Genomic DNA, 26,683 nt, shown 5'->3' on the forward strand with positions numbered 1-26,683 from the left:
CTATGCAGCCACCCTCCCGAAAGCAGGGCAAGGAAGGCACAAGGTCAGACATGTGTTGGTGCAACAGTAGACTTTCCTCTGGTGTACCCACACAGTCCCAACCTCCTTGCCACCCAGCCACTGCACTGTCCTGGTAAGCAGCAGCAACAATGCGGTGGGCAGAGTGGCAGGGTGGCACTGCCAACTGGCTACTACTCTTCTATGAATGCATATCTTTAACCTCTGTTAAATAACACCTGGCCAAGTTCTAGGTATCATCAGCCATCCTTGATAGACGTTGCATCAGTCAGCTGGATGGGAGTCAGGAATGGATTGCCCCAACTAACAACTGAATTATCATTGGTATAAGACCCTGCTTTTTTCTCTCTCTTTTGCCTTTTGATAAGCCTTGTGGATTGTTGAACAGATCTTCTTCCATGGTTGAAGGAGCTTCCCACTGCCAAAGCCATGCATTCCCACCTGCCTTATTCAATGCATCACAAGATACTTTGGCCATCTCAGAATTACCTGTAGAAATTCGGTGGAAAATTATTGGAATTGGCTCTGTTGTAACTAATACATCTTCATCATTATCTGAACTGGACACGTAGGTATTGTCTGTAAAAGGAAAAAGAAAAACAACAAATGAATTTAATGTGTATAAGGATTTAATGTGCAAAGATCACATATACTCCTCAAGCACTCCATGCCATGCAGCCATCATTTTAGGATAAAAACAAGCTCATCATTAAGCTTTCTGGTTCCTGCCCCCCAGCCCAGCAGTAGATACCTGCAATTCAAATCCTGAGCCCTAGAAACCCTGTAGGAGAAATTGCAGCCCAGCACTAGCTTTGACATACCAAAGTCAGAAAGCCAAACTGTGGGAAACAGCCTTTCCTTGCCTCTGATAAATACATGAGAAAAAGCATACTCAATAATCAGTTGTATAGATTTAGGCTGCAATCCATAACCCACTTAGTTGAGGCCTTAAACTACTTTTTTTTCTAGCTGTTCATTGATTTTCAGTCTCATCTGGAAACTAGAAAATGGTTCCCCACCACCACCTGAACCCATTTCTCTTTGATTTATTTGGTTTAAGCTCCCTTCAGGATATAATAAAACTTGAAACAAAGATACCCATTATTTTTGATTTACTTTATCTTGTCTCTACCAGGGCACACCTTGGTGCTGGCACACAGCCTTTGCAAAGGCACATGAACACACTGTTCAGGGGAGAAAATTCCACCCTTCCTGAGTTCAGTAAGTGAAGGATGGGGGCCCTCTATCTGCTGGCAATGAGGAGAAAGAAGGCTTAGGTCTCGGAATACCTCTTGCTAGTTTGCAGAGCCCAGACAGATTCTTTCTATAAGAGACAGTGCCTATGTCTGTCACCAGGCATTAGCTTGAGCAGTTATTCATTGGAACCTACTCTTTAAACTATAATGACTCCTAAAGGACTCCTAAAAGAGTCAGTGTGCTATATTGTATTGATTCCCAGTAATGGAACTTTTAGTTTCCGCTATGTGTATTGTTAGCTTGCATGTGTGCTGTAAAGATTTTCCCCATGCACTCTGAAAAACATTATAAAGTTAAGGCTCTCTCTCTCTCTCTATATATATACACCGTATTTTTCCATGTATAAGACGACCCCTCTTTTTTTAGCCCAAAATTAAGAAATAAATATTTTAAACACCAAACAGAACAACTTTGATATTTTATTAAATATTCAAAATACCAGTATATTTAGTACCGTATATTTGAACATCAAGCAGTGAGGCAAGCTGTGTAATGGTGGCTGCTCCTGTCAGCTCAGTGTAACTCCACTGTAGCTGCAGCTCCAGCTCTCCCACCTGTGTGTTGCACTTTTGTCTCAGTATTTACGGTATGTACCGTATTTACTCCACGAATGCCGGCAGATGCGAACGTGGATCGAGGAGCTGCGACTGCCAGAGCTGCCTGAGTGTGTGCGCTAGGGGAATGGGGGGTCTGGGTAGCCAGGGGGCGGTTGAGGGAACTGGGTGGAAGGGACAATGTCCAGAGTGGGGGCTGCTGGAGACTATCTCCTCAGCCATCATGCACCCCTGTCCCACGTACCCACTGCCCCCTCCCACTAGGAAAATTGCCTTCTACTCTAGCACCACACAGTGGCCTTTGATGGTTTCACTTAGCAAACCACTTCACCAGTGGCATACGAATCATAGTGACATGAGAGAGGCAAAGATTTGTGCAAAAGATCTGAGCCCCTCAAGCCTTTATGAAACATTGTCCGTGTGTTATCAAGTGAGACATGAAGATTAGAAACTCCCTTTAGCTTCTGAATGAGATCAGAGAATGGGCCCTTTAGTTACATTGGCAGTAGATTACCCCATCACTGATGGCTGTAGGCAGAGAAAATCTCTCTCACTCTCTCTCTCTCACTCTCTCTCTCTGGCTCTCTCTCTCTCACACACACACACACATTTAAACACATTCTCTCTCACATAGCCTTTCACAAATTGGATTCCTTCCTTCTCACCCTGCCTACAAACGAAGGCAGAAAAACAGAAATAACAGTGCAAATGAAGTGGCTAATGAAATGTGATTAGCACAAAGGTGATGCAGGGGCACAACAATGGTGTTTCAAATGCCTTCAGCGGAATCTTTTTTTAATATAAAAAAACCAGCAGCGGCACGGAAAGTAGCACTTTACCTGGATAATCCTCAGAGACGTGCACCGAATAGGATATGCTGTTTAAAAGAAAAAGAAAAGATAGATAAGGAAGACTGTAAGAAGCACGGGGGGGGGGGGGGGAGATACGGTAATTGCACTGAACTGTCAATGTTTATTTATAGATTTCTGACAGCTCTGTAAGACTACTAGTGTGACAGCTTTCAGAGCATGCCATGCAAACTAATAAATAAATAACGAAACACAGTGCTAGCACTGCTTCCCCCTCCCTCACTAAAAGTGTGCCGCTCTAATCCAAAACCACATTTAGGGAGGCGGGAAAAGAGAAAGAATGGAGATTGACTGCTCATGAGCTCAGAGTAGTATTTCTGCACCGTCTCTTCTCTCTTGTCTTTTTATTTTTATTTCTAAAGGAAAACATATTAGGGCTGCAACCTACAAATCACTTACGAGCAAAGTCCCTGCAAAGATTTATGAGTTCTTTCACGACTGCTCTCTTATAGCCTGCAGTCTGCAGTTACATGTACTGCAGCCTTTGGACCCAAACTTATGAGCACAACTGGTGAAGGAGTAGCCTGTCCCTTCAATGACAACTATCATTCACTTACTGTCTTGGGTCTTTTTTTTTTTTTTTTTTTTAAGGAAGTCGGGGAAATTAATCATCCTGCAAACTGTGTGACATACTCTTCTTCCTGAAGGAACATGCCATGGCTTGTTCTTTATGCATTAGTCTCCAGAAAGCAACCCTATACGGAGTCAGATTATCAGTCTATCTAGCTACACCAAAATCTTCAGTCTTTTCAGACCCACCTTTAATCCAAACATGCATTTTTGGACCCAACTCTCTGTGTTTTCATAACTTGCCTTTGTATGGTGGCAGTCTCGCTACTATGACTCATCATAGATAAAGCCATGATGAGTACTAACCCACCGGCTGAAAACCAAAGGTCTACAATGACTGCCAGCAGTTCTCTAGGATTTCAGACGAGTATTCCTAGCCCTATCTGAAGATAAAAAATTCCTTCCAGTAGCACCTTAAAGACCAACTAAGTTAGTTCTAGGTATGAGCTTTCGTGTGCATGCACACTTCTTCAGATACCACACTTCTTCAGATGCACACAAAAGCTCATACCTAGAACTAACTTAGTTGGTCTTTAAGGTGCTACTGGAAGGAATTTTTTGTTTTGACTATGGCAGACCAACACGGCTACCTATCTGTAACTGGACCTATCTGAAGATGTTGGGGAATGACCCTAAGACCTTCTGCATGCAAAAGAAGATCCATTGAGCAACAGCTTATCTCCTTAAGTCAAACTATTGGTCTACTGAACTCAGTATTATCCATCCTCACTAGCAATATCTCCCACTCTTCACCATAAGGTCCTATGGCCAGTCACAACAGTATAATACACATTTATAAAAAGAAAACAATTACAGTTATTAAAAAAAGATAAGTAAAGCAAGTGAAACCATTCCAGCCAGAACAGGACAGTATAGATTCAGCAAAAGAGGTGCATCCCATAAAACAATGATGGACTCTACTTTCAGTCCATTATTTGAAGTCTGGCCACTGGACAGTATTGTGTTTAAACGGCACTGGGCAATATTAGAAGTGGTGATTAACCTGCAATGCCACATTCATTGCAACATCTGATAAAACAACCAATGACCATGTGTGTGTGAATTTTCTCACCAACTGGTGCCACAGTAGCTGAAGTTGGATCTGAATCCTGGCAAAATTACTCTAGCCTCAGACTTTTAAAGGGGGAGACTGAGCATCGCTGTCTACCCTCCCATACATTAAGAGTATGTCTGGCTTTTACCATGGGACACAAAGGATGTACTAGGCTGTGGGTACCATGTAAAGGAATATGTTCACAACTGTGTTCATCATACTTCAGAATCCAGAATTGCATAAAACACAACATGAATTACATTTGTACAAAGCTATGCATAAACCAATGGAATGTAATCAAAGGTGCAAATTGTGGAAAAAATATTACAATTATTGTAATTCAGGCATCACAATAAATCAACTGAAGTGTGATAAGAAGCCACAATGAGTTGTGGGCTTACAACCCCCACCCCCTTCCCCTCTTCCTCTGGTGCAGCTGCAAAGAACAGATAGGAAGCTTCACTTTTAATTTCAATTAACCATTATTTAGCATTACATCTAAACCTTAAACTGTGGTTCATGTCAACTATGGACTGCTTTGACATGCCAGCTCCATAACCAATGCTTTGAAATTGACTTGTTTCCAACAAACCATACTTTCCAACAAACAAATTGCCAGGTTCAGTTGACACAACAAACTAATCTAAGGTGGAAACTAATCCCCCATCTTCCTCCACATAGCCAAGCCAAAAGTGGGAGGGGATGAGCACATGAACCCAGAGGTGATTGAGAGAGAACTTTAAATAAGATAAATGATTCATTACTGGCACTTTAAGAATATTCAGTAATTTTAGTAATACTAATAAAAAAAATGTTCCTGGTGCCAGGAAGAATGCCCACTCTCATTGGAGAAGATTTATAAAAAATGTACAGGCTAACATTAAATCAATGGATGACCTCTTTGCTAAAATTTGCAGCAACTATTTCAGGTAATGCAAACAGTAGAGTCTGTGAAATTGATGGCATGAGCTCAGTCTCACCTAAAACTGCTGACTCTTTCTGCATGGGTACTTGTACAGCTGTTGGGTGCCACCATTTCTTATTTTTGCACTAGTTCAGTCTTCTTACTGCTTAGTAGGAAGACTGTGTGCACCGCTTGTTTTGTTGCCTATGGAAAGCTTAAATAAGTCTTTACATTAAATATTAAACAAATGTCATAATGTCCCCCAAGTAGACTCTGCAGTTTCAGCACCTTGTGAAAATGATAGGTGCTTGCTTTGATCTGTTTTGCTTAAAGAAGAAGAGTTCTTAGGGAAAAAAGCTTCCCTTGCCCCACTTATTATTCTAAATCAACAATTGATCCAATATTTTTAGAGTCTTATAATATGAACATAGAAAGGTGACTTATATCAAGTCAGACAGCAGGTCCATCAAGCTCTCCATAATTTCAGCCGAAAGTATTTCTCAGCTCTACCTAGACACATGTGTATTCAGAAGCTGTCTCCATCACTGGAGGTAGGACACTTCTATCGCGGCTGGTAGCCTTGTTCTCCATAAATTTCTCTAATCCTCTTTCAAAGCCATCCAAGTAATCTGCCAATTCATAGCAAGTCAAGTGTCAACAACGAAAACACCAAAGAATAGAAGGAATGGAACCAGTGGGAATTTGGTTCCAGCAGAGGGGGAAGAAGTGAAGAAGGGACATGTCAAGCACCACTCCATTTGATAGTGATGAGATAAGAAAAGGTGGTGGTCCACCAAGAAAAAACAAGTCATAGAATAGTAGAGTTGAAAGGGACACCAAGGGACACCTAGTCCAACCCCCTGCAATGCAAGAATCTCAGATAAAGCATCCATGACAGATAGCCATCCACCCTCTGCTTAAAAACCTCCAAAGAAAGAGAGTCCATAACTCTGATCAAAATAATGATCATCAAAGAAACAAAGTTTGAGAACCACTGATCTAGGACAAATAATTTTTCCTTCACCTTTGAACATACTTTTGTATGAGTGATACAGAATAGGTGGATAGAGATACTGGGTACTAACCAGTATTATTCAAACTTAAAGAGTATGCCAGCTGAAATCAATTGCTGTAAGCAACTTGAATTCATGGAGTTGGATGGGTTTAAAGATCAGTGTTGGTGCTGACCTTTAAAGCCCTAAATGGCCTTAGCCCAGTATACCTGAAGGAGCGTCTCCACCCCCATCGTTCACTGAGATCCAGCTCCAATGGCCTTCTGGTGGTTCCCTCACTGCAAGAAGTGAGGTTACAGGGAACCAGGCAGAGGGCCTTCTCAGTTGTGGTGCCCACCCTGTGGAATGCCCTCCTATCAGATGTCAAGGAAATAAACAACTATCTGACTTTTAGAAGACATCTGAAGGCAGCCCTGTTTAGGGAAGTTTTTAATGTTTAATGCTGTATTGTGTTTTTAATATTCAATTGGGAGCCGCCCAGAGTGGCTGGGGAAACCCAGCCAGATGAGCAGGGTATAAATATTATTATTATTATTATTATTATTATTATTATTATTATTATTAGTTTAAAGAGAATTCCAACTCAGTGCAGAGCAGCTAAAATAGAAAATAGAAAAATAAAATAGAAAATATTGAACTGGATGACTCTACTATTGTTTCTGGAGAAAGATGCAATAATTCAGTGAAATAGAAAGGTGGGGGGTGCTTTTCTGGCCCAGATCATTTTTTCACTTATTGTTACTGGAAATCAGTAAATTAATGATGTGTTGCAGATATCCTGAAGTGGAATCTTGCATGATGAACAGTGTGATTTATATATAGCCTCTAGCTTATCCCATAGTCACTGCATAGACAAAAACTTTCCAGTGGCTCAAGGTCTCTCAAGTGTGATGTCACAGCTACTGCCTACAAGGAGCTGAGAAGCTGCCTTATGAGAACCTGGACAAGGGGTGCAGTGATATATGCTCTGTAATATCTAGATTGCCCATAAGCAAATTTGTCATTCTTTGTGTTGGCAAGCTAAACCACAGATACATGATACATGAGCAAGAAGCCAGTCGTGCGTTGAAAATTTTTCGTCCCCCTCCTTTGCTACAGTGCCTCTTGGTGGAACACAGATGCTGAGTCAAAGGTACTGAACATTTGCATTTTTCACTAAGAATAATTCTCACAGTTAGCTTGTCCATGTGACTCAACCACAAGTGAACTAAATGGCAAGTATCACTTGTAAATTGATGCTTGAATTAACTTGCCATGCAAATGGACTTCTGCTGCACAGCCACCTCTGCTTTGCAAAGTTTCCACTACAAAAGAAGCTCACAGCAATTCCACTTCTAAGATGCTGTTTATAGCCTCACTGCCAACAGTCACTTGTTTAGGGCATTAGGATGAGAGCACCTTGGAAGGTCATATTCGCTAGTCAAACCAATCTGGTAAAAAGTTTTCCTTACTTCTCAACAGTGGTAAAGGCTTCTCTAAAATTCTGGTCTCTCTCAAAGGATGAGCAATTGCTAGGGGTCAATCAAGATCTAGAAACATAAAGTTGGAAGCAACCTGAAAATTCAGCTAGACAAACCCCTTGCATGTCGAGGTCCCCAGGGCCACCCCAATAACGCACACATCACACAGAAATTTTTGTTTAAGGTTTTTGGCATAATTTTTGCTACAACTTTATTAAAATACAAAAATGTGAGTGGTTGCTTAGGCATTGGTTGCGACTATCTGCCCCTCCATGGGGGACAGACTGACATTCCGTGTGCCTGCAAAAGACAGAATAGGGGAATACACTTGGGGGTAGCGACGGAGCAGGGAACCTGCCCTCAGCCCTCCCCAAATGCAACCAGGAGCCCGAGCCCCCTTGACAGGGTGGACAAGCAATAGTTAGCCCCTGATTCCTTTAACAGAATCCCTTGCAGCAGCAGTATTAGAGGGGCAGGCACAGCCAATCCATGCCCCTCAACTAACCAAACCATAAACCAATGCCTAACCGCAACCTTACAAGTTGTGAGAATTTGCTACGCAGTAGGCAAAAACCAAATGGCCCCAGCCAATCAGCCAGATGGACAAAATTCCTACTGGGCCCCTGCCCCAAGAGCAGACAGCCCCATGACAGGCATAGCAAGGACAAGGCGAACAACCCTAAATATAGGGGGGGGGGGACAGGCAATCCAATGCACGGGCGAAAAGAGGAAGCCCTAGCCTCATGCAGGGAGTTTTAGCATTTCTGGCTGTCAGTCAACAAATGGCAACATTACCTTCTTCCTAACAACAAGGGAAGCCCAATCACATCAGTGGCCAACAATCAATTAGCCCGCCCCCAACTTTGGAGTGTCCTGGTGGCCCCCACCGCAACACATGCTCTCCATGAAGGAGAACACGCTTTGCCATATAAGTGGCTATCTAGCCTCTGCTTAAAAACCACCACCTTTCCCAGGTAATCTGCTCAACACTGTCAATCAGCTCAGGCCATCTAGCGAGACCTTTTTTGCCCCAACCCAATTTGGATGTCTCTCAATGCATAGTACTTTTTCTTTTTCTAGTCCTAGTCTCCAAAGTTCCTAACACATTGCGAATTGCCAGTGAACATTTACTGTTATGAGTCGCTTGGTTCCTTTATCATCATCCTGATAAGCACTACCTTCTATATAATTTCACTCTCTTTCATGTTTATTTTCACTTAGGGAGACCTTAGGGAGACTCAGCGTTACTCACACAACAACAAAGTCTGTGATCCTCCCCCACTCGGCCGGCTCAAGAATAGTGTTGGCTACCAAGTGCTGTGTTATGACCAGAGCAGCAGCAGCTTGGAGATGAGTGTTGTGCTTGCTCTCCCTGGGAATGGCTGAGCTCCCTGCAATCCACTCATGAAGGGTGCAGGATTGCAGACACAAAAGTCAACAGCAAGAGTGGCAGCAGTAAGAAGAGGATTTGCAAGTACCTGGTGTATGTTACAGGCACTATTGAAAAGATAAACGACAACAGCCGGACAGCAACGCAGAAGAAGGTCAGTCTATGGCAGGATAATACGTACATTCTGCAGCTGCAACACCTAAGCACAGAATGTTGACACTGCGTATGCTGTTTGGCATATTAAGAATGTCAACTTAAAAGTAAAAAAAAAGAAGAAACCTGGTAGCAATTAACCTACAAATATAGGTTTTTATCATTCACATACCAATGTGTGGATGGTCAATATATATACAGTCATACCTCATGTTACATCCGCTTCGTGTTACATTCTTTCAGGTTACGTCCCGCGGCGACCCGGAAATACTGGAAAGGGTTGCTTCCGGGTTTCACCGCTTGTGCATATGCAGTAGCACAAAATGACATCACACGCATGCGCAGAAGTGACAAATTGCAACCTGCACATGTGCAGACGTGCCGCTGCAGGTTGCGTTCTTTTCATGTTGCGAATGGGCCTCTGGAATGGATCCCGTTCGCAACCAAGAGGTACCACTATATCAAGGAATCAGACCAGTGGGACTGCACAAAACTCTCCCTTCCTCATATCCAAACATACCTATTCAATCACGTCCACACATAACACCCACAGACCCTCCAAGCATCAGATTTTCCAGGGACAGTCCCGCTTTTCCTTAGGATGTCCCTATTTGCATCAGAGAAATACGGGAGGGTATAGCAGGATGTCCCTATTTTCATTCATTCCCATACATAACACACACCTGTTCATTCATGCATGCACCAATTCATTCACTGTCTCTTTGTCCCACTCTCATATACACCGCCCATCCACTGAAGCCAATGGGAGACTTTCCCCCTCAAGCCTCTTTACTGCACAAGGGGCAGGGTTGGATGAGGAGACAATTTCCCCAGCCCCGCTGCAGTTAAATCTCATTGGACTACACAGTATTGCAATGTCATCCCATTCATTGCATAATCACTATTTAAGGACTACTACCCTAGGGAGGGAAGAAAGAAAAGAAAAGAAAAGAAAAGAAAAGAAAAGAAAAGAAAAGAAAAGAAAAGAAAAGAAAAGCAGTTAGGTTAGTGAAGAGACCTGTCCAGTATCACAGGTTCAGAGGCTTAAATGCACAAAGGTCATAATGAACAAGGTTAATGTGAATGGGGAAAGCAGAACAGAAACCATATGGGAAGCAGAAAGTCCTGTGGTCACAGGGTCAGGCTTCACTGCTCTGCATAATACCACACTCCTTTCTCACCATGACAGAAGCCAAATAAATTATGCAAAATAAGCAAATTAAGCACCTTTGCATAGAGAAGCTTACAGAATCCAGCTTTTGGTGTACATACATGAATTTGTTCTTTTATTTTATTTTTCTTTAAGCACAGACCACTGATAGTCCCACTTGGAAATAAAAGAAGCCATAAATATCTGAGGAAGTCAGAAAGGTAAAGGTAAAGGGACCCCTAACCATTAGGTCCAGTCGTGACCGACTCTGGGGTTGCAGCGCTCATCTCACTTTATTGGCCGAGGGAGCCGGCGTACAGCTTCCAGGTCATGTGGCCAGCATGACTAAGCTGCTTCTGGAAAACCAGAGCAGCACACGGAAACGCCGTTTACCTTCCCGCCAAAGCGGTACCTATTTATCTACGTGCACTTTGACGTGCTTTCGAACTGCTAGGTTGGCTGGATCAGGGACCGAGCAAAGGGAGCTCACCCCATTGCAGGGATTCGAACCGCCGACCTACAAAAAAATCTTTTATCTGAAACTATATAAAGACCAGCCTGTGGTGAACACTACACCAGTTGCAGATAGTAACACTAGAAACAGGAGAGCAGTTAAATCAGGACCATGAGAAGGCTGACAAACATCAATTATCTTAATCTGTAGTCAGCTTAGAGAATCTGAAAGATGGAATAGAAGCAATCAAAATGCGTGTTTGTAAAAAATCTATTGAAATTGATTGTGTGTATATGCATATGCATATATAATGAGAAAGTATCAAATAATATGTTCCTATTTGAGCTCCTGGTTTTTAAAATGAGCACCCAATGGCATCATTTTAAGTTTTGCCTTCCTTTTAGATCCAGAGAAGGAGAGAGAAAGTGAGATATTTGGGTTGAGCACAAAACCCCATTTTGCATTGGTTTTCCTATTTTAATGAAGCAGCACCCTGTTACTTTTTATGCCACAATAAAGCACCCAACAGCAGTAGTTAAACTGAAAGTCTGCATTATATTGTTGGCCACAAGTATAAATTTCAGAGACAGTCCAAGTCTGTAGGATGGAGGCAAAATACAGCTTAAAACGTCTGCAATAGATGCCAGGAGTCCCAGTGCCATAAATACGTCAAACCAATTGGAGAGAATTCAGGAAGCAGTAACCTCAGTGTATCCCAAGGAGTATGAAATGGATAACAGCAGTGATGGTGGTGGCAGAGGTAATGAATACATGTAGAAACAAATCCAGAAAACAAATTATTTGTAATGCAAGACATACACAGAAATCAAATCTGATTGTTGGGTCTATATAGTATTCTTCTTTGGCGATCACTCGTAGCCGAGTAAGATTGAACTTCCATGAACATAGCCTTAACAGTGTCCGTCAGTGACTGTGGAGGATCCATACATCCTTCCACAGTGGGGACATATGTTTCCAGGTAGGAGTTGATCATGGTGAGTTTGCCAAACACGCCTTCCTCTTAGCGTGTTTCTCGCTTTCGACCTGAGTTCAAATGTCTTCAGAGTTCATGACACCTTTGGGAAAGGTTGTTCTCCAATTGAAGTGCTTACAAGCCAGTGATTCCCAATTGTTGGTGAGAGAGTCTTTAAACCTCTTTTGTTGACCACCAGCATCACACTTTCCATTTTTAAGTTCGAAATAGAGTAGCTGCTATGGAAGATGATAATCAGACATCCAAACAACGTCATGACCAGTCCAACGAAATTGATGTTGAAGAATCATTGTTTTGATACTGGTGGTCTCTGCTTCTTACCCAACATCTCTGACCATCGGCCATTCTGGTTGGGGCTGATGGAAGTTGGAATCCAACAATATCTGAGGTGGAGTTGGGGGTAATACATTCTGGGTCAACAGTGACTTGCAGTGGCTAGCTAGTGTTTTAGAAAAGAGTGTTTCCTAACCTAGAGATGCTGGAGTGTGAAAATTGTATCTTCTTCATGCAAAGCATACTACTGAAGTATGGCCCTATATGACTTGGGCACTGGGCACCTGAAGGAACACCTATGTGGCACAATGGGTCACTGCATCTGGCTGTTAACCAGAACGTTGGTGGTTCAAGCCCACCCTGGGATGGCAGTGGGCAGGATTCCTGTATTGTAGAGAGTTGGACTAGATGAGTTGAGTTCCTTCCAACACTCCAATTACAATTCTATGGTTCTATGAGAAATCTCTTAAATGGAAGAAGAGGTAGCAACTGAAATACCACACCAAGCCGCCCATACATTTAGGTAATGGAGACCCTCCTATAGATGACCATCTGAGGTGAAACAGGTGGTGACTGGGGATGGGAACTTCTCTGTTATGGTGCCCTTTCTTTGAAATAGTCACCTGACCCCCTGCACTCACATAGTTGCAGCAGTCAACAAAAGTTGTTTAATGTCCACATGATTTTTAAACCTTCTGTTTCATGCTGAAGGCTTTTGCTGGAGTTTTTTTGTGTGTGTGTGTCTAATTTTCTGTATTTTTAAAATAGAAAGTATGTATTAAACAAATAAAGAAGATCTCATGAATCTGTATCTATGTCCTATCCAGAATATGGCATTTTGCCTAGCAGTTTAATGTTAAGTTATTTACTTATCTTTTAACATATTCATATGCTGCCTAAAAACAAGGTCTCTACAATAATGATTAACACAAAAATACAAACATAAGACCATAAGGTCTCGAATATTAGCTTATGTGTATCTATTGAAAATTCAATTCGCTTTTTAAATGTATTTATATTGAGGTGCTTTCTTTCAAATAAATAAACCATAATATCTGATACAACATAAATATCTGTTGGGTTTTTATAATGGAAAACATAGCCAAGCTCCTTGCTATAACCATCAATGCCAGACCACACAATTATTGTCTGTATTTTTAACTATATCTGATTGTTTGCAGGTTTTATTACACCCTTGATTTAAAAGACACATTTTGTGTGCACGTATAATAATAATAATAATAATAATAATAATAATAATAATAATGTTGAGTGTGTGTGTCACATACATTTGGCATCTTCCAGTGTAAAACATGCTAATTTAGCTGCAGCCCTCTGGTTTATGATCCATTTCTGACATGGCCCTCAGTACTGAACAAGTCTGCCAAACCTGGTATGGAAACCAGGAGAGGTTTAGCATATTTACTGGATTCCCCAAAGGAGAAATTAAAAGACAAGTGTAATGGGGCTGATTAGAGTGATCGCAAAAACATAAAATAGTCTTCCCAAGAGAAGAGAAGGAAGCCACATCATTCAATAACATTAAAATGTGGAATGGAAAATGCTGTAAAGTATAATTAATGGAACAGTTCCGCACTGGCGAGGTCATGAACCCATATGATTCCCATCACTAATTCTTACGATTCTATGATGGGAAGAACTGATAGAGGCTGAGGAACGGCGTAGACATTGGCTATCCTCAAGGTATCAGGTTTTAGAAATACATGTAGGGAAATGAAAATTCAAAGTATACCCTTTCTATATACACTGGTATGCAGAATACTGACAGGGCGCAAGAGTTCAAGAGCATCGTAAGTATCTGAACTGGCAGAAGCAGCTGAAGGGTGTAATCCACCAGGCACTCTTTTCCATACAGGCCTTAGTCAAATAGATGAGGCTTTGAAAGGGCCATTCTTGGTAGATTATGCACCCTAAGGCTGAAACAGTCCTTTACAAACTTCTCATTTATTTTAGCAACTTGCATATACAGTGGTACCTCGGGTTACAGACGCTTCAGTTTACAGACTCCACTAACCCAGAAATAGTACCTCGGGTTAAGAACTTTGCTTCAGGATGAGAACAGAAATCGTGCAGTGGCAGCGGGAGGCCCCATTAGCTAAAGTGGCGCTTCAGGTTAAGAACAGTTTCAGGTTAAGAACGGACCTCCGGAACGAATTAAGTTCTTAACCCGAGGTACCACTGTATATCTTTGTTGCTTATATTAATGCCAGACTTGCTGCATCCCATTTAGCAATTGAGGTCTATTTCCTCTATCCCCCACCCCATAGCTGTCAACTTTCAGATTTGAAAATAAGGGATCAGCAGCCTCACCTGTCCCAGAGACAGTCTACAGGATATCTAAGAATTCGGGATAGCAGCGGGAAGCAGCACTGGAATAAGGGAATTTCCCACCAAAAAAAGAGGAAGGTTTACAGCAATGCCCCACCCCCTGCTGCAGCACAAGCATTTTTTTGCTTGCCAAACAAGAACTCTCTCTCTCCTCTCCTGTCCTCTCCTCTCCTCCCCTTGTGTCCTGTTCTGGGTGTTCTCCTGACCCTCCCAAGTAGATTTGGGTGAGAACACTGGGGACACACCAGGGGAGAAGGGGGCAGAGTCCCAATGTGCTAGTGGGATTCGTTGCACTGGCTTCTAGCACAATAAGCTGAATCCGGACTTCAACTAAAGTGCATTGTGAAACAAGTTGGGATAACTCCTTCAAGGGGACTTTTTCAGATCAGGAAGCCTGAGCAGCTGTGGAGGCAGCGGAGAACTGGAGAAATGTTTACTGCACAGAAAAAATACATGCAAGCACACACCATGGTGACACCACAATGAAATGTGTCCTGAGAATGAAGCAAGGGGTGGGGGAATGGAAGTCACAGAAAACGGAAACTTTCAAGAAACTGGAGGACCAGATTTTGGCACAGCGCTACTGCAAATGCTCTCCTCGTTCTTTTAATTGCTGCATTTGCATACTGGGGAAAGCTTCATTAGCTAAGCTTCTGCTCATCATGCACCTATTAAAGAATCAGGAATCCTTTAAAGGAAGAAAATGGGGGAAAGTGGCAGAGATATAACCCCTTTTTGCTTTTCACTGAGCATTGTCCTTATTGTCTGCTCTGTTTTTATATTCTTTTTGGCTGCTTCTAGCATTGTAGGTTTGTGGGATTTTAAATTTTATTTTAAATTATTTAAAAAATTGTATATCTATCTATATCTATATTCTATCTTTCCATATTCTGTATTCCAAGGAGCTCAATGTGGTATGCATGGTTCTTCCCTCTTCCCATTTTCACAACAGCCCTCTAAGGCAGGGGTCAGCAAATTTGTTCAACAGGGGGCCGACCCACTGTCCCTCAGACCTTGTGGGGGGCCAGACTATATTTTGAAAAAAATAAAAATGGACGAATTCCTATGCCCCACAAATAACTCAGAGATGCATTTTAAATAAAAGCACACATTCTACTCATGTAAAAACAGGCTGATTCCCGGATCGTCCGCGGGCCGGATTGAGAAGGCGATTGGGCCAGATCTGGCCCCCAGGCCTTAGTTTGCCTACCCATACTCTAAGGTAAGTTAGGCTGAGAGTCACTGACTGGCCTAAGGTCACCCAGAGAGCTCTGTGGCTGAATGGGGACCTATATCCTGGTCTCCCAGGCCTTCTGTTAGGTTATTTTATGTCGAATTCCAGTCAACTGTTATAGCAGAAAATTGGTAGCTCTCCTAGCAGCTATAATGATATATGCAAAACAGTGGGGGAAATTAAAGAAATTCCTCGTCTAAGAGACTGGTTGATTAAACTTTGGGACTTTGCAAGGTTCAGTAACATAACTTGGGTTTTATGGGTAGGAGGAAGGAAGCAGATAATTAATCAATTTGAGCAAGAATGGGAATTATTCAAGGCCTTTAGGAATATGAAGCAGGATATGATTGATTGTAATACTTCTCCGATACTGTGAGGAGAACTTGAACTCCTGTACTGTGAACAGAACTTGTCAAACTTGTGGAGGGATAGTCTGTAAGGATAGTATTATTTGTATTAGTTATTTATTTATCTAGTTTTATGTTTATTATTTATCTAATTATATGTTTCTATGGAGGCCTGTCCCTCCTGGTGTCAGATATGTGTATTTTAAAAATAGAAGTTGTATCTGAATATTGTAAATAACAACCAACAAACAAATGTGGAGATAATTTCTGAGAAGACACAGTGAAGTGAGTGGGTAGGGTAACAAACTGAAACTCTTGAGGAAGAGCACTCAATTCAACAACCCGATTCTCTCTTGTCAAGCAATTGTTTGGGGTTTGTGCGGTGTGTGTTTTTTCACCTAAAAGCAAGCTTTAATTCTTCTACAGCTCTCTACTTTAGCTGTGCTGAACAGTTTTGGTTAGAAAACAAAAGTTGAAGGAAGTAAGCAAGCAAGAAGACAAAACCACAAGGAATCCCTCCACTTCCTCAGGTACATGCTGCCTTAGGAAATGTTTTGTGAACTCGACGCCTTTGCTCCAATAAGCAATGAGAGACGAGAAAGAGAAATGGGGGAGAGAAACCCACAGCCATTTTGCACACTTTCCGTGGAAAATACTGTGACTCCCTGCAAGTTCAAAATGAAAGAAAAAAGGATGAAATGAATAGGAATTACTGTTCTTGCACTCTCTGACCCATCAAGGGAGGCCACGTGTCCTACTTTGCAGAGGACAGATCTCTGTTTGAAGGGCTATCCTGTCCAAGTCCTGTTTAAAGATGAAGAGCCAGACGGAGAGCAGCAGGGGCCCTGAAGATGTTAATCTGTAGTCAGCAGCTGGACAGCAGATTGTGCAGCCACATGGGTAACCTTGTCAAAATCTTCCCCACTGAGGTGAGGTGTGCTGTATTACTACTTAAATTATCGTAATTATTTCAAAACTATCACACACAATTTTCATACATATCTCAGTCCTCTTTTGTAGGAACATAGAAAGCTGCCTTAAACTGAGAGTCAGAACATTGGTCCAACTCAGCTCAGGATTACAATATTGCCTGGTAGATGCTCTCCCATGTTTCAGGCAGGAGTCTCTCACAGCCCTATCTGGAGATGCTGGGGATTGAACTTGGAACCTTCTTCATGCCAAGCAGCTGCTCTGCCACAGAGCTACAGCCCAGTGAAGAATTTCCTCTCAGTGGCAATTCATAAGTGGTCACTCTACTCTTATCTTTTATGCAACAAGGCCCATTGAACAGCACTGGTTCCTGCCTCTTCTATGCCAACGCCTTTGAGATCGCATCTTCTACTTTGGTTCATAAGCACACACCCATTTAAAACCCCTATTCATGTGTAAATTGGGAGCTCATTATATGACACTCCACAAATGAAACTTTTTTCCACTGAGATTTGTGGTCCGTTTCAGTGCAGAGGAAAGATTCCATAGGATTCTGGATAGCATGGAGCTTGACACTGTGGATTCAGGATGATATATGCAGATGTTCATGAGCCAGGGAGGATGAGGTCGTGAAAGGGCAGGGTTACAATGGAGATGGATTTGTTTATTACATTTCTATTCTCTTCTTCCTCGAAGGAGATAAAGGTAGCATCCACATCGTTGTCCTCCTCCCCATTTTATCCTCACAACAATCCTGTGAGGTAGGTTAGGCTGAGAGTGAGTGACTGGCCCAAGGATACTCAGTGAGCTTCATGGCTGAGAGGCAATTTGAACCCTGGTCTCCAAGGTCCCAGTCCAACACTCTAACCACTACACCACATTTACCATTCGGCATCCCCAATTGCATGGGAATCCCCAACTGAAAACCAGCCTGTGCAGCCATATGTTGAGTCTCCATTGCTGGTAGAGTCCACCTCAATTCTAACAGAGAAAGGGTCCTCAGTGTAGCACAGATCTCTAGATACAGGGAAATATATTAGCCCCCTTCACAAGTTGCTTTTCACGAATTCACGGGCACATGAAGGCAAGGAGTGGGATGAATTTCATGATAAGGCAGCTTTCTGTGTTCCTATGTTGGAACCCTACTATGGAATCCCACATTATAGGGCAACATGCATGCTTAACAGAGGTGGGGTCGATAGTGTGGATCTTTCCTCACTATGTCATGGTCACCCCTATTTGGATCTGTCCACACACACTGCCCTGAAAGCTCAAGCTTCCTCCGTAATGAACTTTCCGAGCTGACAGAAGTGCAAGGTGTGCACCTTTTTGTCACGCCACCTGCCTTATTGGTGGCACCAAAAGGTTTGGGTTGGGGCAATCTGAAGGAGTAAGAAATGCGGTCTGAGGTTCACAGCTGGTTTACGGTTACAGCAGAGGCGTGAAAGCTTGCTGGAAAGCAGAACACTCAGCAGAAAGCAACTTTTCATTTTAAGATGTGTACATATAAATCTGTGCATATTGAAGTTAAACTCCCCACTTGCCTTTGCATTTATCTGCACTCAGACACCTTCAGGGAGTCTGGATCAATGGATAAGTATATTTTCCTGTACAGCCGGCAACTGGGATGCCACAGGGCTCTATTACTCATCCTGCATGGCAGGGCTGCAAATGAAGACCAGAACGGGGACTGCGATTATAGCTCTTTCATTTGGAAAGGTCACTCACCTCTCATCATCCAATAGTATCATTAAGCTTGGGAGAAACGGGACTGAAGTGTCCAGAATTAGTGCCCAGGGCAGAAGGGAACAGTTAAACAGTGTCCTTTATTTGCACCAGGAAAATTAACATGAAAAACACACATCTTTTTCTTCTTCTTCTTTTGCAAAAGCCTCAAAATCATTCTAGCTTCTGCAAAGGCTTTAGATGACATTTTTAGATATATGGACACACACACACACACACACACAGAGAGAGAGAGAGAGAGAGAGAGAGAGAGAGAGAGAGAGAGAGAGACCTAGTTAAACAGGCATTTAAAAAGATGTTTATGGGAGGATGTGTGGACAATAGTCTTACCAAATCATATACACCAGTCCACATTTCCTGGAATATGTTAAATAGTCTCACTGCCTCATAAAGTCAACATAAACTGTGATAGTTCTACGCTCTGGCAAATATGATCTAGGAGACTTAAATAAGACTATAGATTGTATGAGGCAAATGGCTGCAAAAGGGGTCTGTAAGGGTTCAGTTGTTAGGAGACTCCTATTCTCCTCACAAAACTACAATTCCCAGAGTTCCCTGGGAAGCGGGATTGATTATTAAACTCTGGAGATTGTAGCTCTGTGAGGGGAATTGGGGCCTCCTTCTTTGGCGATAACTCATAGCCAAGTAAGATTGTCTTCCACGAACACGGTCTTAACAGTGAGTCCATAAGTGACTGTGGAGGCCAATTCTGGATCCACACATCCTTCCACAGTGGGGACATAGGTTTCTGGGTGGAAGTTGATCACTGTGAGCCTGTTTAAAGTAGCATCATAGTGCTTCAAGTATATGGTGTGGATGTGGTCTAAGGCTGCAATCCTAACACCAGGTATCTTGGATTAAGCACCACTGAATTCTGTGGAACTTTATTCTGAGTAGACATGGTTAGGCTTGCAGCTTTTGTCCTATGAAGAACAGTTTAGGGAGAGTGGTTACGTTTAACCTGGAGAAAAGATGGCCAAGAAGCAATATAGGAACCATCTTCAAATACCTGAGGGGCTGTTCTGTAGAAGATGATGGAACACATTTGTTTTCTCTTGTTCCAGAGGGCAAAGCCCAAACCAACAGATTTAACTTATAGAAAAAGGGATGTCTATTAAACATTTGCAATATCTTCATGGTTGAAGCTGTTTGACAATGGAACACCCTACCGGTACTTTGGAAGGTATTGGGCTCCTCTTCACCAGAGGTTTTTAAGCAGAGGTCAGATGATCATTTATCAGTAATGCTGTAGCAATGGATTCCCTGCATTGGCAAGGCACCAGACCAGATGATCTTTGATCTCCTTTTGAACTCTTATCATTCAATATTGATATATTTTATTATGCCTGTTCTGCTAACTTTTACTATGTTGCACAATTTTTTTTTTCATTCTACTAGTACTGGAGCACTGAAGGGTGCTGAAGTAGCACCCTCAACAACTAGAAATCTTATCCAGCCATCCCATCTAAAATCTCAAAGCATCCCTTTCAGGATTAGAAACCAACCCGAAACAGGATTGATGAGAAAGCCAAAATGGCAGCAACCAAGGGGAATGCCAGAACCACAAAGACCACCATGATCCTGAACAACAAACAGGACCCAAAAGAAGATGACCTGAAATTAAAATGAGGACTAGAAACCTTACTGTTCCATTTTGTTTTGTTTTTATTTGTTTTTAAGAAAAGATACCCATTGATTCTTGGGAAGCTGAACAGTGTGCAAGATACTCCATTCTGCCAGTTCCCTGTGCTCCTGTAGTATCACGATGTACACACAGCCCTGCTTATGAATAATGCATGGAGATGCCTGAATATTCAAGCAATGACATTAACAAGGATCAGGTGAGCAGCCATCTTTATAGCCAGCTGCCGAGAACTTAAAAGTGAGAACCAATCATATTTGGGGATTTATGAGCAACCTTTTCACAGAGATGACATTGGGAGTCGGGTTGCCAGGATGACGATTTGCCTAAATTGCTTCGCCCTTAAATCATGCAGCATATAAAGCAAAATACACTAGAGAGCTCCAAGAGCTCAGTTACACCTGAAAGTGATCCAGAGCATATTAATCACCGTACAAAGCTTCTAAGTTGCTGGAGAAAGGTGAGTGTAAGAAATGCCCTTGACCTCTGCAAATAAAATAATCTGGCATAGTAGTAAGTAAGTTACAAACCCTGGTTGTCATCCTGTACAATTCTGTTATTTGCACTGCTGCAGGGCAGAGAGGGGGATAGGAAACATTCACAACTGTGCTCAGGTAATCACAGAATATATGAATTGTTACAAGTGCTCTATAAGGAATGGTTTTCATTAATGCACCAGCACTTGTGCCTAACTATGAGCCACTACAGAGTCCTTAGATTAACACAGTAAGCAGCTTTGTCAGATATTTCTGTTGCTCACTGTACAACTTCGGTCAACAGGAGGAAAACACCCCATTCCACCCACCTCAGTGTTAGGAACTCAGATATATAAGCAAGGTGCCAAACAGCTCCTTAAACCAAGATTACAGTTGCCAAAATGGAATGTCTAGTTGCCAGATGGCTTGAAAGTTGTATTTTTCAATACAACTTTTTGATTCCTGAAATTTGTTCTGCTACAGGATGTGTTGTTAGTGTGTGAAAACAGGCAAGGTTCAAGGATCCCTAGGCCTGCACCTCCAGATGGCGGAAATGTCAGACACCATCTAGGCACCTTCACTTGGTTGCCAATGGCCAATAGCCATGTGCAAAATGCAACTGATGAATTTTGAACGCTGGCCCATCTGCAAAACTAATCTAGAACCTTTTCTTGGACATGCTCATCCTGAACATTCTGGACATGTGGGCAGGGACCTTCTTCCCAGGAGCAAACCCTGACACATTTGATACACACATCCCACCTAAGAACATAGGAAGCGGCTTCCCACCAGGTCACTTAGTCAATTTAGTCCAGTATTGTCTACAACGTTTCAAGTTGCTGGTTTATTACAGGAGTAGCCATTGTAGTGCCTTCCAGATCTTATGGGACTACGGCTCCCATTATCCTTACCCAAGGAGCATGCTGACTAGGGGATGATGGGAGTTGTAATCCAACAAGTTCTGGAGAGCAACATGTTGACTATCCTTGGAATTTATTGATCGCCGATCAAAATGTATTGCATCTTTTGCTATTTCTTCTAGGATGCAGAGCAGGGATAGGAAATCTGTGTCCCTCCAGGTGTTGCCAGACTCCAACTTCCATCATCCCTGACCAATACCGGGTAAATCAAAACATCCCAACGGTAACACCTTTTGGCTGTGTGAGCCTGACTATTAGTTAAAATAAAAATGAACTTCACTCACATGTTCACTTTGAAGTGAATGCCCTGATCACAGTGGTAGTGAAGGTTTTGGTTCAGTTGTGGAAATGATTTGGGAATACAGTGGCACCTTGGGTTAAGAACTTACCATATTTTTTGCTCTATAAGACTCACTTTTTCCCTCCTAAAAAGTAAGGGGAAATGTGTGTGCATCTTATGGAGCGAATGCAGGCTGTGCAGCTATCCCAGAAGCCAGAACAGCAAGAGGGATTGCTGCTTTCACTGCGCAGTGATCCCTCTTGCTGTTCTGGCTTCTGAGATTCAGAATATTTTTTCCTTGTTTTCCTCCTCCAAAAACTAGGTGCGTCTTGTGGTCTGGTGCGTCTTATAGAGCGAAAAATATGGTAATTTGTTCTGGAGGTCTGTTCTTAACCTGAAACTGTTCTTAACCTGAGGTACCACTTTAGCTAATGGGGCCTCCCACTGCTGCCACGCTGCCGTTGTGCGATTTCTGTTCTCATCCTGAAGCAAAGTTCTTAACCCAAGTTACTATTTCTGGGTTAGCGGAGTCTGTAACCTGAAGCATCTGTAACCTGAAGCGTCTGTAACCCAAGGTACCACTGTATAAGAAACTACCTTATACTCAGTCAGGCCATTTGTCCATCTAGCTCAGTACTGTCTATACTGGCTGGCAGCACCTCTTTGGGGTATCAGGCAAGGAGCCCTTCCCAACCCTACTTGGAAATGCCACAGGGTGAACCAGAGAACTTCTGCAAGCATTGCAGATGCTCCACTGAGCTACAACCTTTCCCCTCCGAGTCATTAATTACTTGGGGAGATGTTGCCTAAATCACAAGGAGCTGTTCTGTTCCAATCTCAAGCTCTTCTGTTTCATCCTCTGGCTACAATATTCCAGCTCAAAATTATTATTTTTCTGTTCACACATACATCAAACCACTGCTTTTTTATATATTATTATTTCTTTACATTTTTGTGTCTTTTGAGACTGCAGCAGTTCCTCCAGAGCAAAATCTCCCACTGGTTTTTATAGTCCTGCCTTGCCTCCACACAAGGACTGAGCTGCAGCATCAAGCTGTTTGAATAAGGACGGGTTTCGCAATCTCAAACACAGTTCAGGAGAGGTCACTCAAAACTTCCTGCCTATCTGCTGCCGTCGAAAAAAATATTTCACGGATGACTCACATGCCCAACCAGCAGTCCATCTGAGGATGAGGAAGAGAGGCTGAAGTGCTTTTGTTGACTGAAGCAAATTGTGCAGTCAGCCTTTATTCTCACATGATGTGGACTTTGGATTCTTCTGCTGCCAAATGTTCCCTGCAGGTGAGGAATACCTGCAGTTTGGGAAAGTGTAACCTTAAAAAAAAATCCAGTAGCACCTTAGAAACCAACTAAGTTTGTTCTGGGTATAAGCTTTCGTGTGCATGCACACTTCTTCAGATACCTCACAATGCCACTGTTTCTCTGTGCAGGGTCACAGAAGCCATTGCAAGCCTACAGGAGTGGTATTAAAAGATGTTGCTTCAGGTCCCTTCCATATCTCTTTATTTCTACTTCCATTTCCACATTCTTCACTAGCATTATAACCCCCCCCCACACACACCCTGCTTCCCTGAAACCTTGGCTGGGTCTAAACATGCAACAGTATGAGAGACGACATCAATTCAAACTGCAAGTGGCTGCCCTGCAGATAGAAAACTAGAGTGTTAGGTAAAAAATGCCTCTTTCTCCCTGAAATACTAGATGTTTTTGCAGAGACTTAGTTTTTGCATGGGATAAACATTCAAAAGTGGTATCCCTCACCCAGCAGTGGAGCAAGCCAATCGGGCGCCTGGAGCAGCGTGTGTGCCCTGCACCCAGGGGTGGGACCAGCCGGGGCAGGACACTGCGCTGGGCCTCCGAGGAGCAGCCTGCCTCCTCCCACTCAGCTGCCCTATAGCTGAGGGGGAGGTGGTGAGCAGACCGTCTGGGGCAGTTTGGAGCCTGCGGACGCCCAAGCACCACATCACTCCCAGGAGAGACACGTGGCTTGGGCGCGCTGCAGGCCCTGTGGTGAGTGTTGCCCGGCATTTTGTAAGTAAATACAACCAGTGGTGACACCTGGGGTGGACCTCCCCCACCACCCCCTCTTCTTCTTATGAGAGCCACTGTGGTGTAGTGGTTAAGAGCAGTAGTCTCGTAATCTGGTGAATCGGGTTCGATTCCCCGCTCCTCCACATGCAGCTACTGGGTGACCTTGGGCTAGTCTGAAGTCTCTTAGCCCCACTCACCTCACAGAGTGTTTGTTGTAGGGGAGGAAGGGAAGGGAGAATGTTAGCCGCTTTGAGACTCCTTCGGGTAGTGATAAAGCAGGATATCAAATCCAAACTCTTCTCTTCTTCTCGTCTCTCTTCCTCCACCCCTGCCCTCACCTGTAATCCAAAGTGGTACAAAACATCCCTCATTTCCACCTCATTCTAGTGCAAGTCTGACCTTAGACTGGTTTGGACTATCTGCCTAGGTGGTCCTATATCCTCTCGAGTTTGGGATAGATCGGACCTTTTGGAGTCTGCACAGTGCCATTCGGCATCAGAGGCAGTGCACCCAATAGAGAAGTCCACACAGTCCAAAGCTAATCAATAGTGCCACCGTATAAACCTTGAAACCAGAACTCTGCCATTTTAAAATTCTATGGGAGTGATGGAGCTTTGGCACTCATCGCTCTCTGCTGGGGAATACAAGGGCTCAATTAGGCTTTGGGCTCTTATCAGATCGACAGCTGCCTCCCCTGGGAGAGATTTCCTAGATCCTGCAGAGCCTGAGACTAACACTGCTTCCATTAGCAGGAACTTGTACTCTTGACCAGCTACACGTTACTGGACGACTCCAGGTCTGGCTCAGTGCCCTGAGGGATCACAGCCAAGCACAAACAGGATATTTATTTGGAAAACAAGATGGGGCTGCTTGAAATCACTTTCCACTCAGTTTGCACAATAGGTAACCTGAGCTCCAGGCTTGATCACATGGATCAGTCCACCTGGGTCCGTACCAAAAATGCATGCAGGGTTTGTCTGTCTGAATACTCTTCCTACGTGCAAAACTAGCACATAAAAATGCAACAATCAACATCACCACTCTCTGTTCTAGATAAAGTAAACACTAGGGGTTGTTCCTCGTGAGCAATAACTGGTGGTACAGTGAGGAGGAATTAAAGAACCTCTTAATGAGGGTGAAAGAGGAGAGCGCAAAATATGGTCTGAAGCTCAACATCAAAAAAACGAAGATCATGGCCACTGGTCCCATCACCTCCTGGCAAATAGAAGGGGAAGAAATGGAGGCAGTGAGAGATTTTACTTTCTTGGGCTTCATGATCACTGCAGATGATGACAGCAGTCATGAAATTAAAAGACACCTGCTCCTTGGGAGAAAGGTGATGGCAAACCTAGACAGCATCTTAAAAAGCAGAGACATCACCTTACCAACAAAGGTCCGTATAGTTAAAGCCATGGTTTTCCCAGTAGTGATGTATGGAAGTGAGAGCTGGACCATAAAGAAACCGAAGAATTGATGGTTTTGAATTATAGTGCCGAAGGAGACTCTTGAGAGTCCCATGGACTGCAAGAAGATCAAACCTACCCATTCTGAAGGAAATCAGCCCTGAGTGCTCACTGGAAGGACAGATCCTGAAGCTGAGGCTCCAATACTTTGGCCACCTCATGAGAAGAGAAGACTTCCTGGAAAAGACCCTGATGTTGGGAAATATGGAAGGCACAAGGAGAAGGGGACGACAGAGGACGAGATGGTTGGACAGTGTTCTTGAAGCTACCAACATGAGTTTGACCAAACTGCGGGAGGCAGTGGAAGACAGGAGGGCCTGGTGTGCTCTGGTCCATGGGGTCATGAAGAGTCGGACACAACTAAACGACTAAACAACAAATAGTAAGTTTGCATCACTAACTACAAAAAAAGAATGAAGCAACTTGGAGTTCAAACCTTGAAGCAGTTCTGCCACTGAAATGCAAGATGCTCAGGCTTACAGAACATAATATGGCAGAAGCTATCAGGAAGCTCCATATCTGTAAGCTGCATTGAAAGTTGATCATCTCATCCAATGATATCTACATCCTAATGGATTTTACTTAAAATTATTGCTTGGCTTATATTGAGCTAGGCTCATTAGCAGAGAGTTTATTTCTCCCCATTCAATGCCACATTTTCCTTCCCATTTCTCTTTCCAAACAAAGGAGCATGTTATCATTGACCCAGCTCCAATATAGACAGGGAAAAGGGAACACACACTGCCTAAATCTATACCAGAAGGTATGTTAGCACGTTAGAAACTGTTGCGATGCGAGGCACACATATTATCCTATGGGCTAGGTGCTATAAGCTGCAGTAAAGGACAATTAGAGCTGCCATCACCCACTCAATTTGGTACTTTGCTTTTCAAGGCTGGGGAGGAATAAACCCCCACTTCAGTTCCTCCCACCATCTCATCTGTAGAGAAGCTGCATTAGTCAGAGTGCCTGCTGTTCTTCTGTTATGGAATCAACCAGCATCAGAGAAGACCAGATAGTCATGTATCAGACTGAATGGGAAGCTACCCTGTTATATCACGTTTCCCTTAATAAAGGACAACAGAACAGATAGAAAGTGCAAATCCCTGCCTAGAAACCCTGCAGTCTCTC

At 43.0% G+C, this 26,683-nt stretch overlaps 1 protein-coding gene across 6 annotated transcripts in view; it reads right to left on the reverse strand.

Moving 5' to 3' along the window:
• Positions 1-26,683, reverse strand: part of PARP8 (poly(ADP-ribose) polymerase family member 8) — a 163,775-nt gene that overhangs the window by 81,542 nt on the left and 55,550 nt on the right. For all 6 annotated transcript variants that reach the window (XM_081881415.1, XM_081881418.1, XM_081881417.1 and 3 more), the window contains 2 exons: positions 2,669-2,706; positions 508-597 (listed from right to left, as the gene is read on the reverse strand). In XM_081881415.1, the coding sequence (XP_081737541.1) occupies positions 508-597; positions 2,669-2,706 (128 nt within the window). The remainder of the gene's footprint in view (positions 1-507; positions 598-2,668; positions 2,707-26,683) is intronic.

This window comes from Podarcis erhardii (assembly GCF_964252035.2).
Source record: "Podarcis erhardii genome assembly, chromosome: 11".
Lineage (NCBI taxonomy): Eukaryota > Metazoa > Chordata > Lepidosauria > Squamata > Lacertidae > Podarcis > Podarcis erhardii.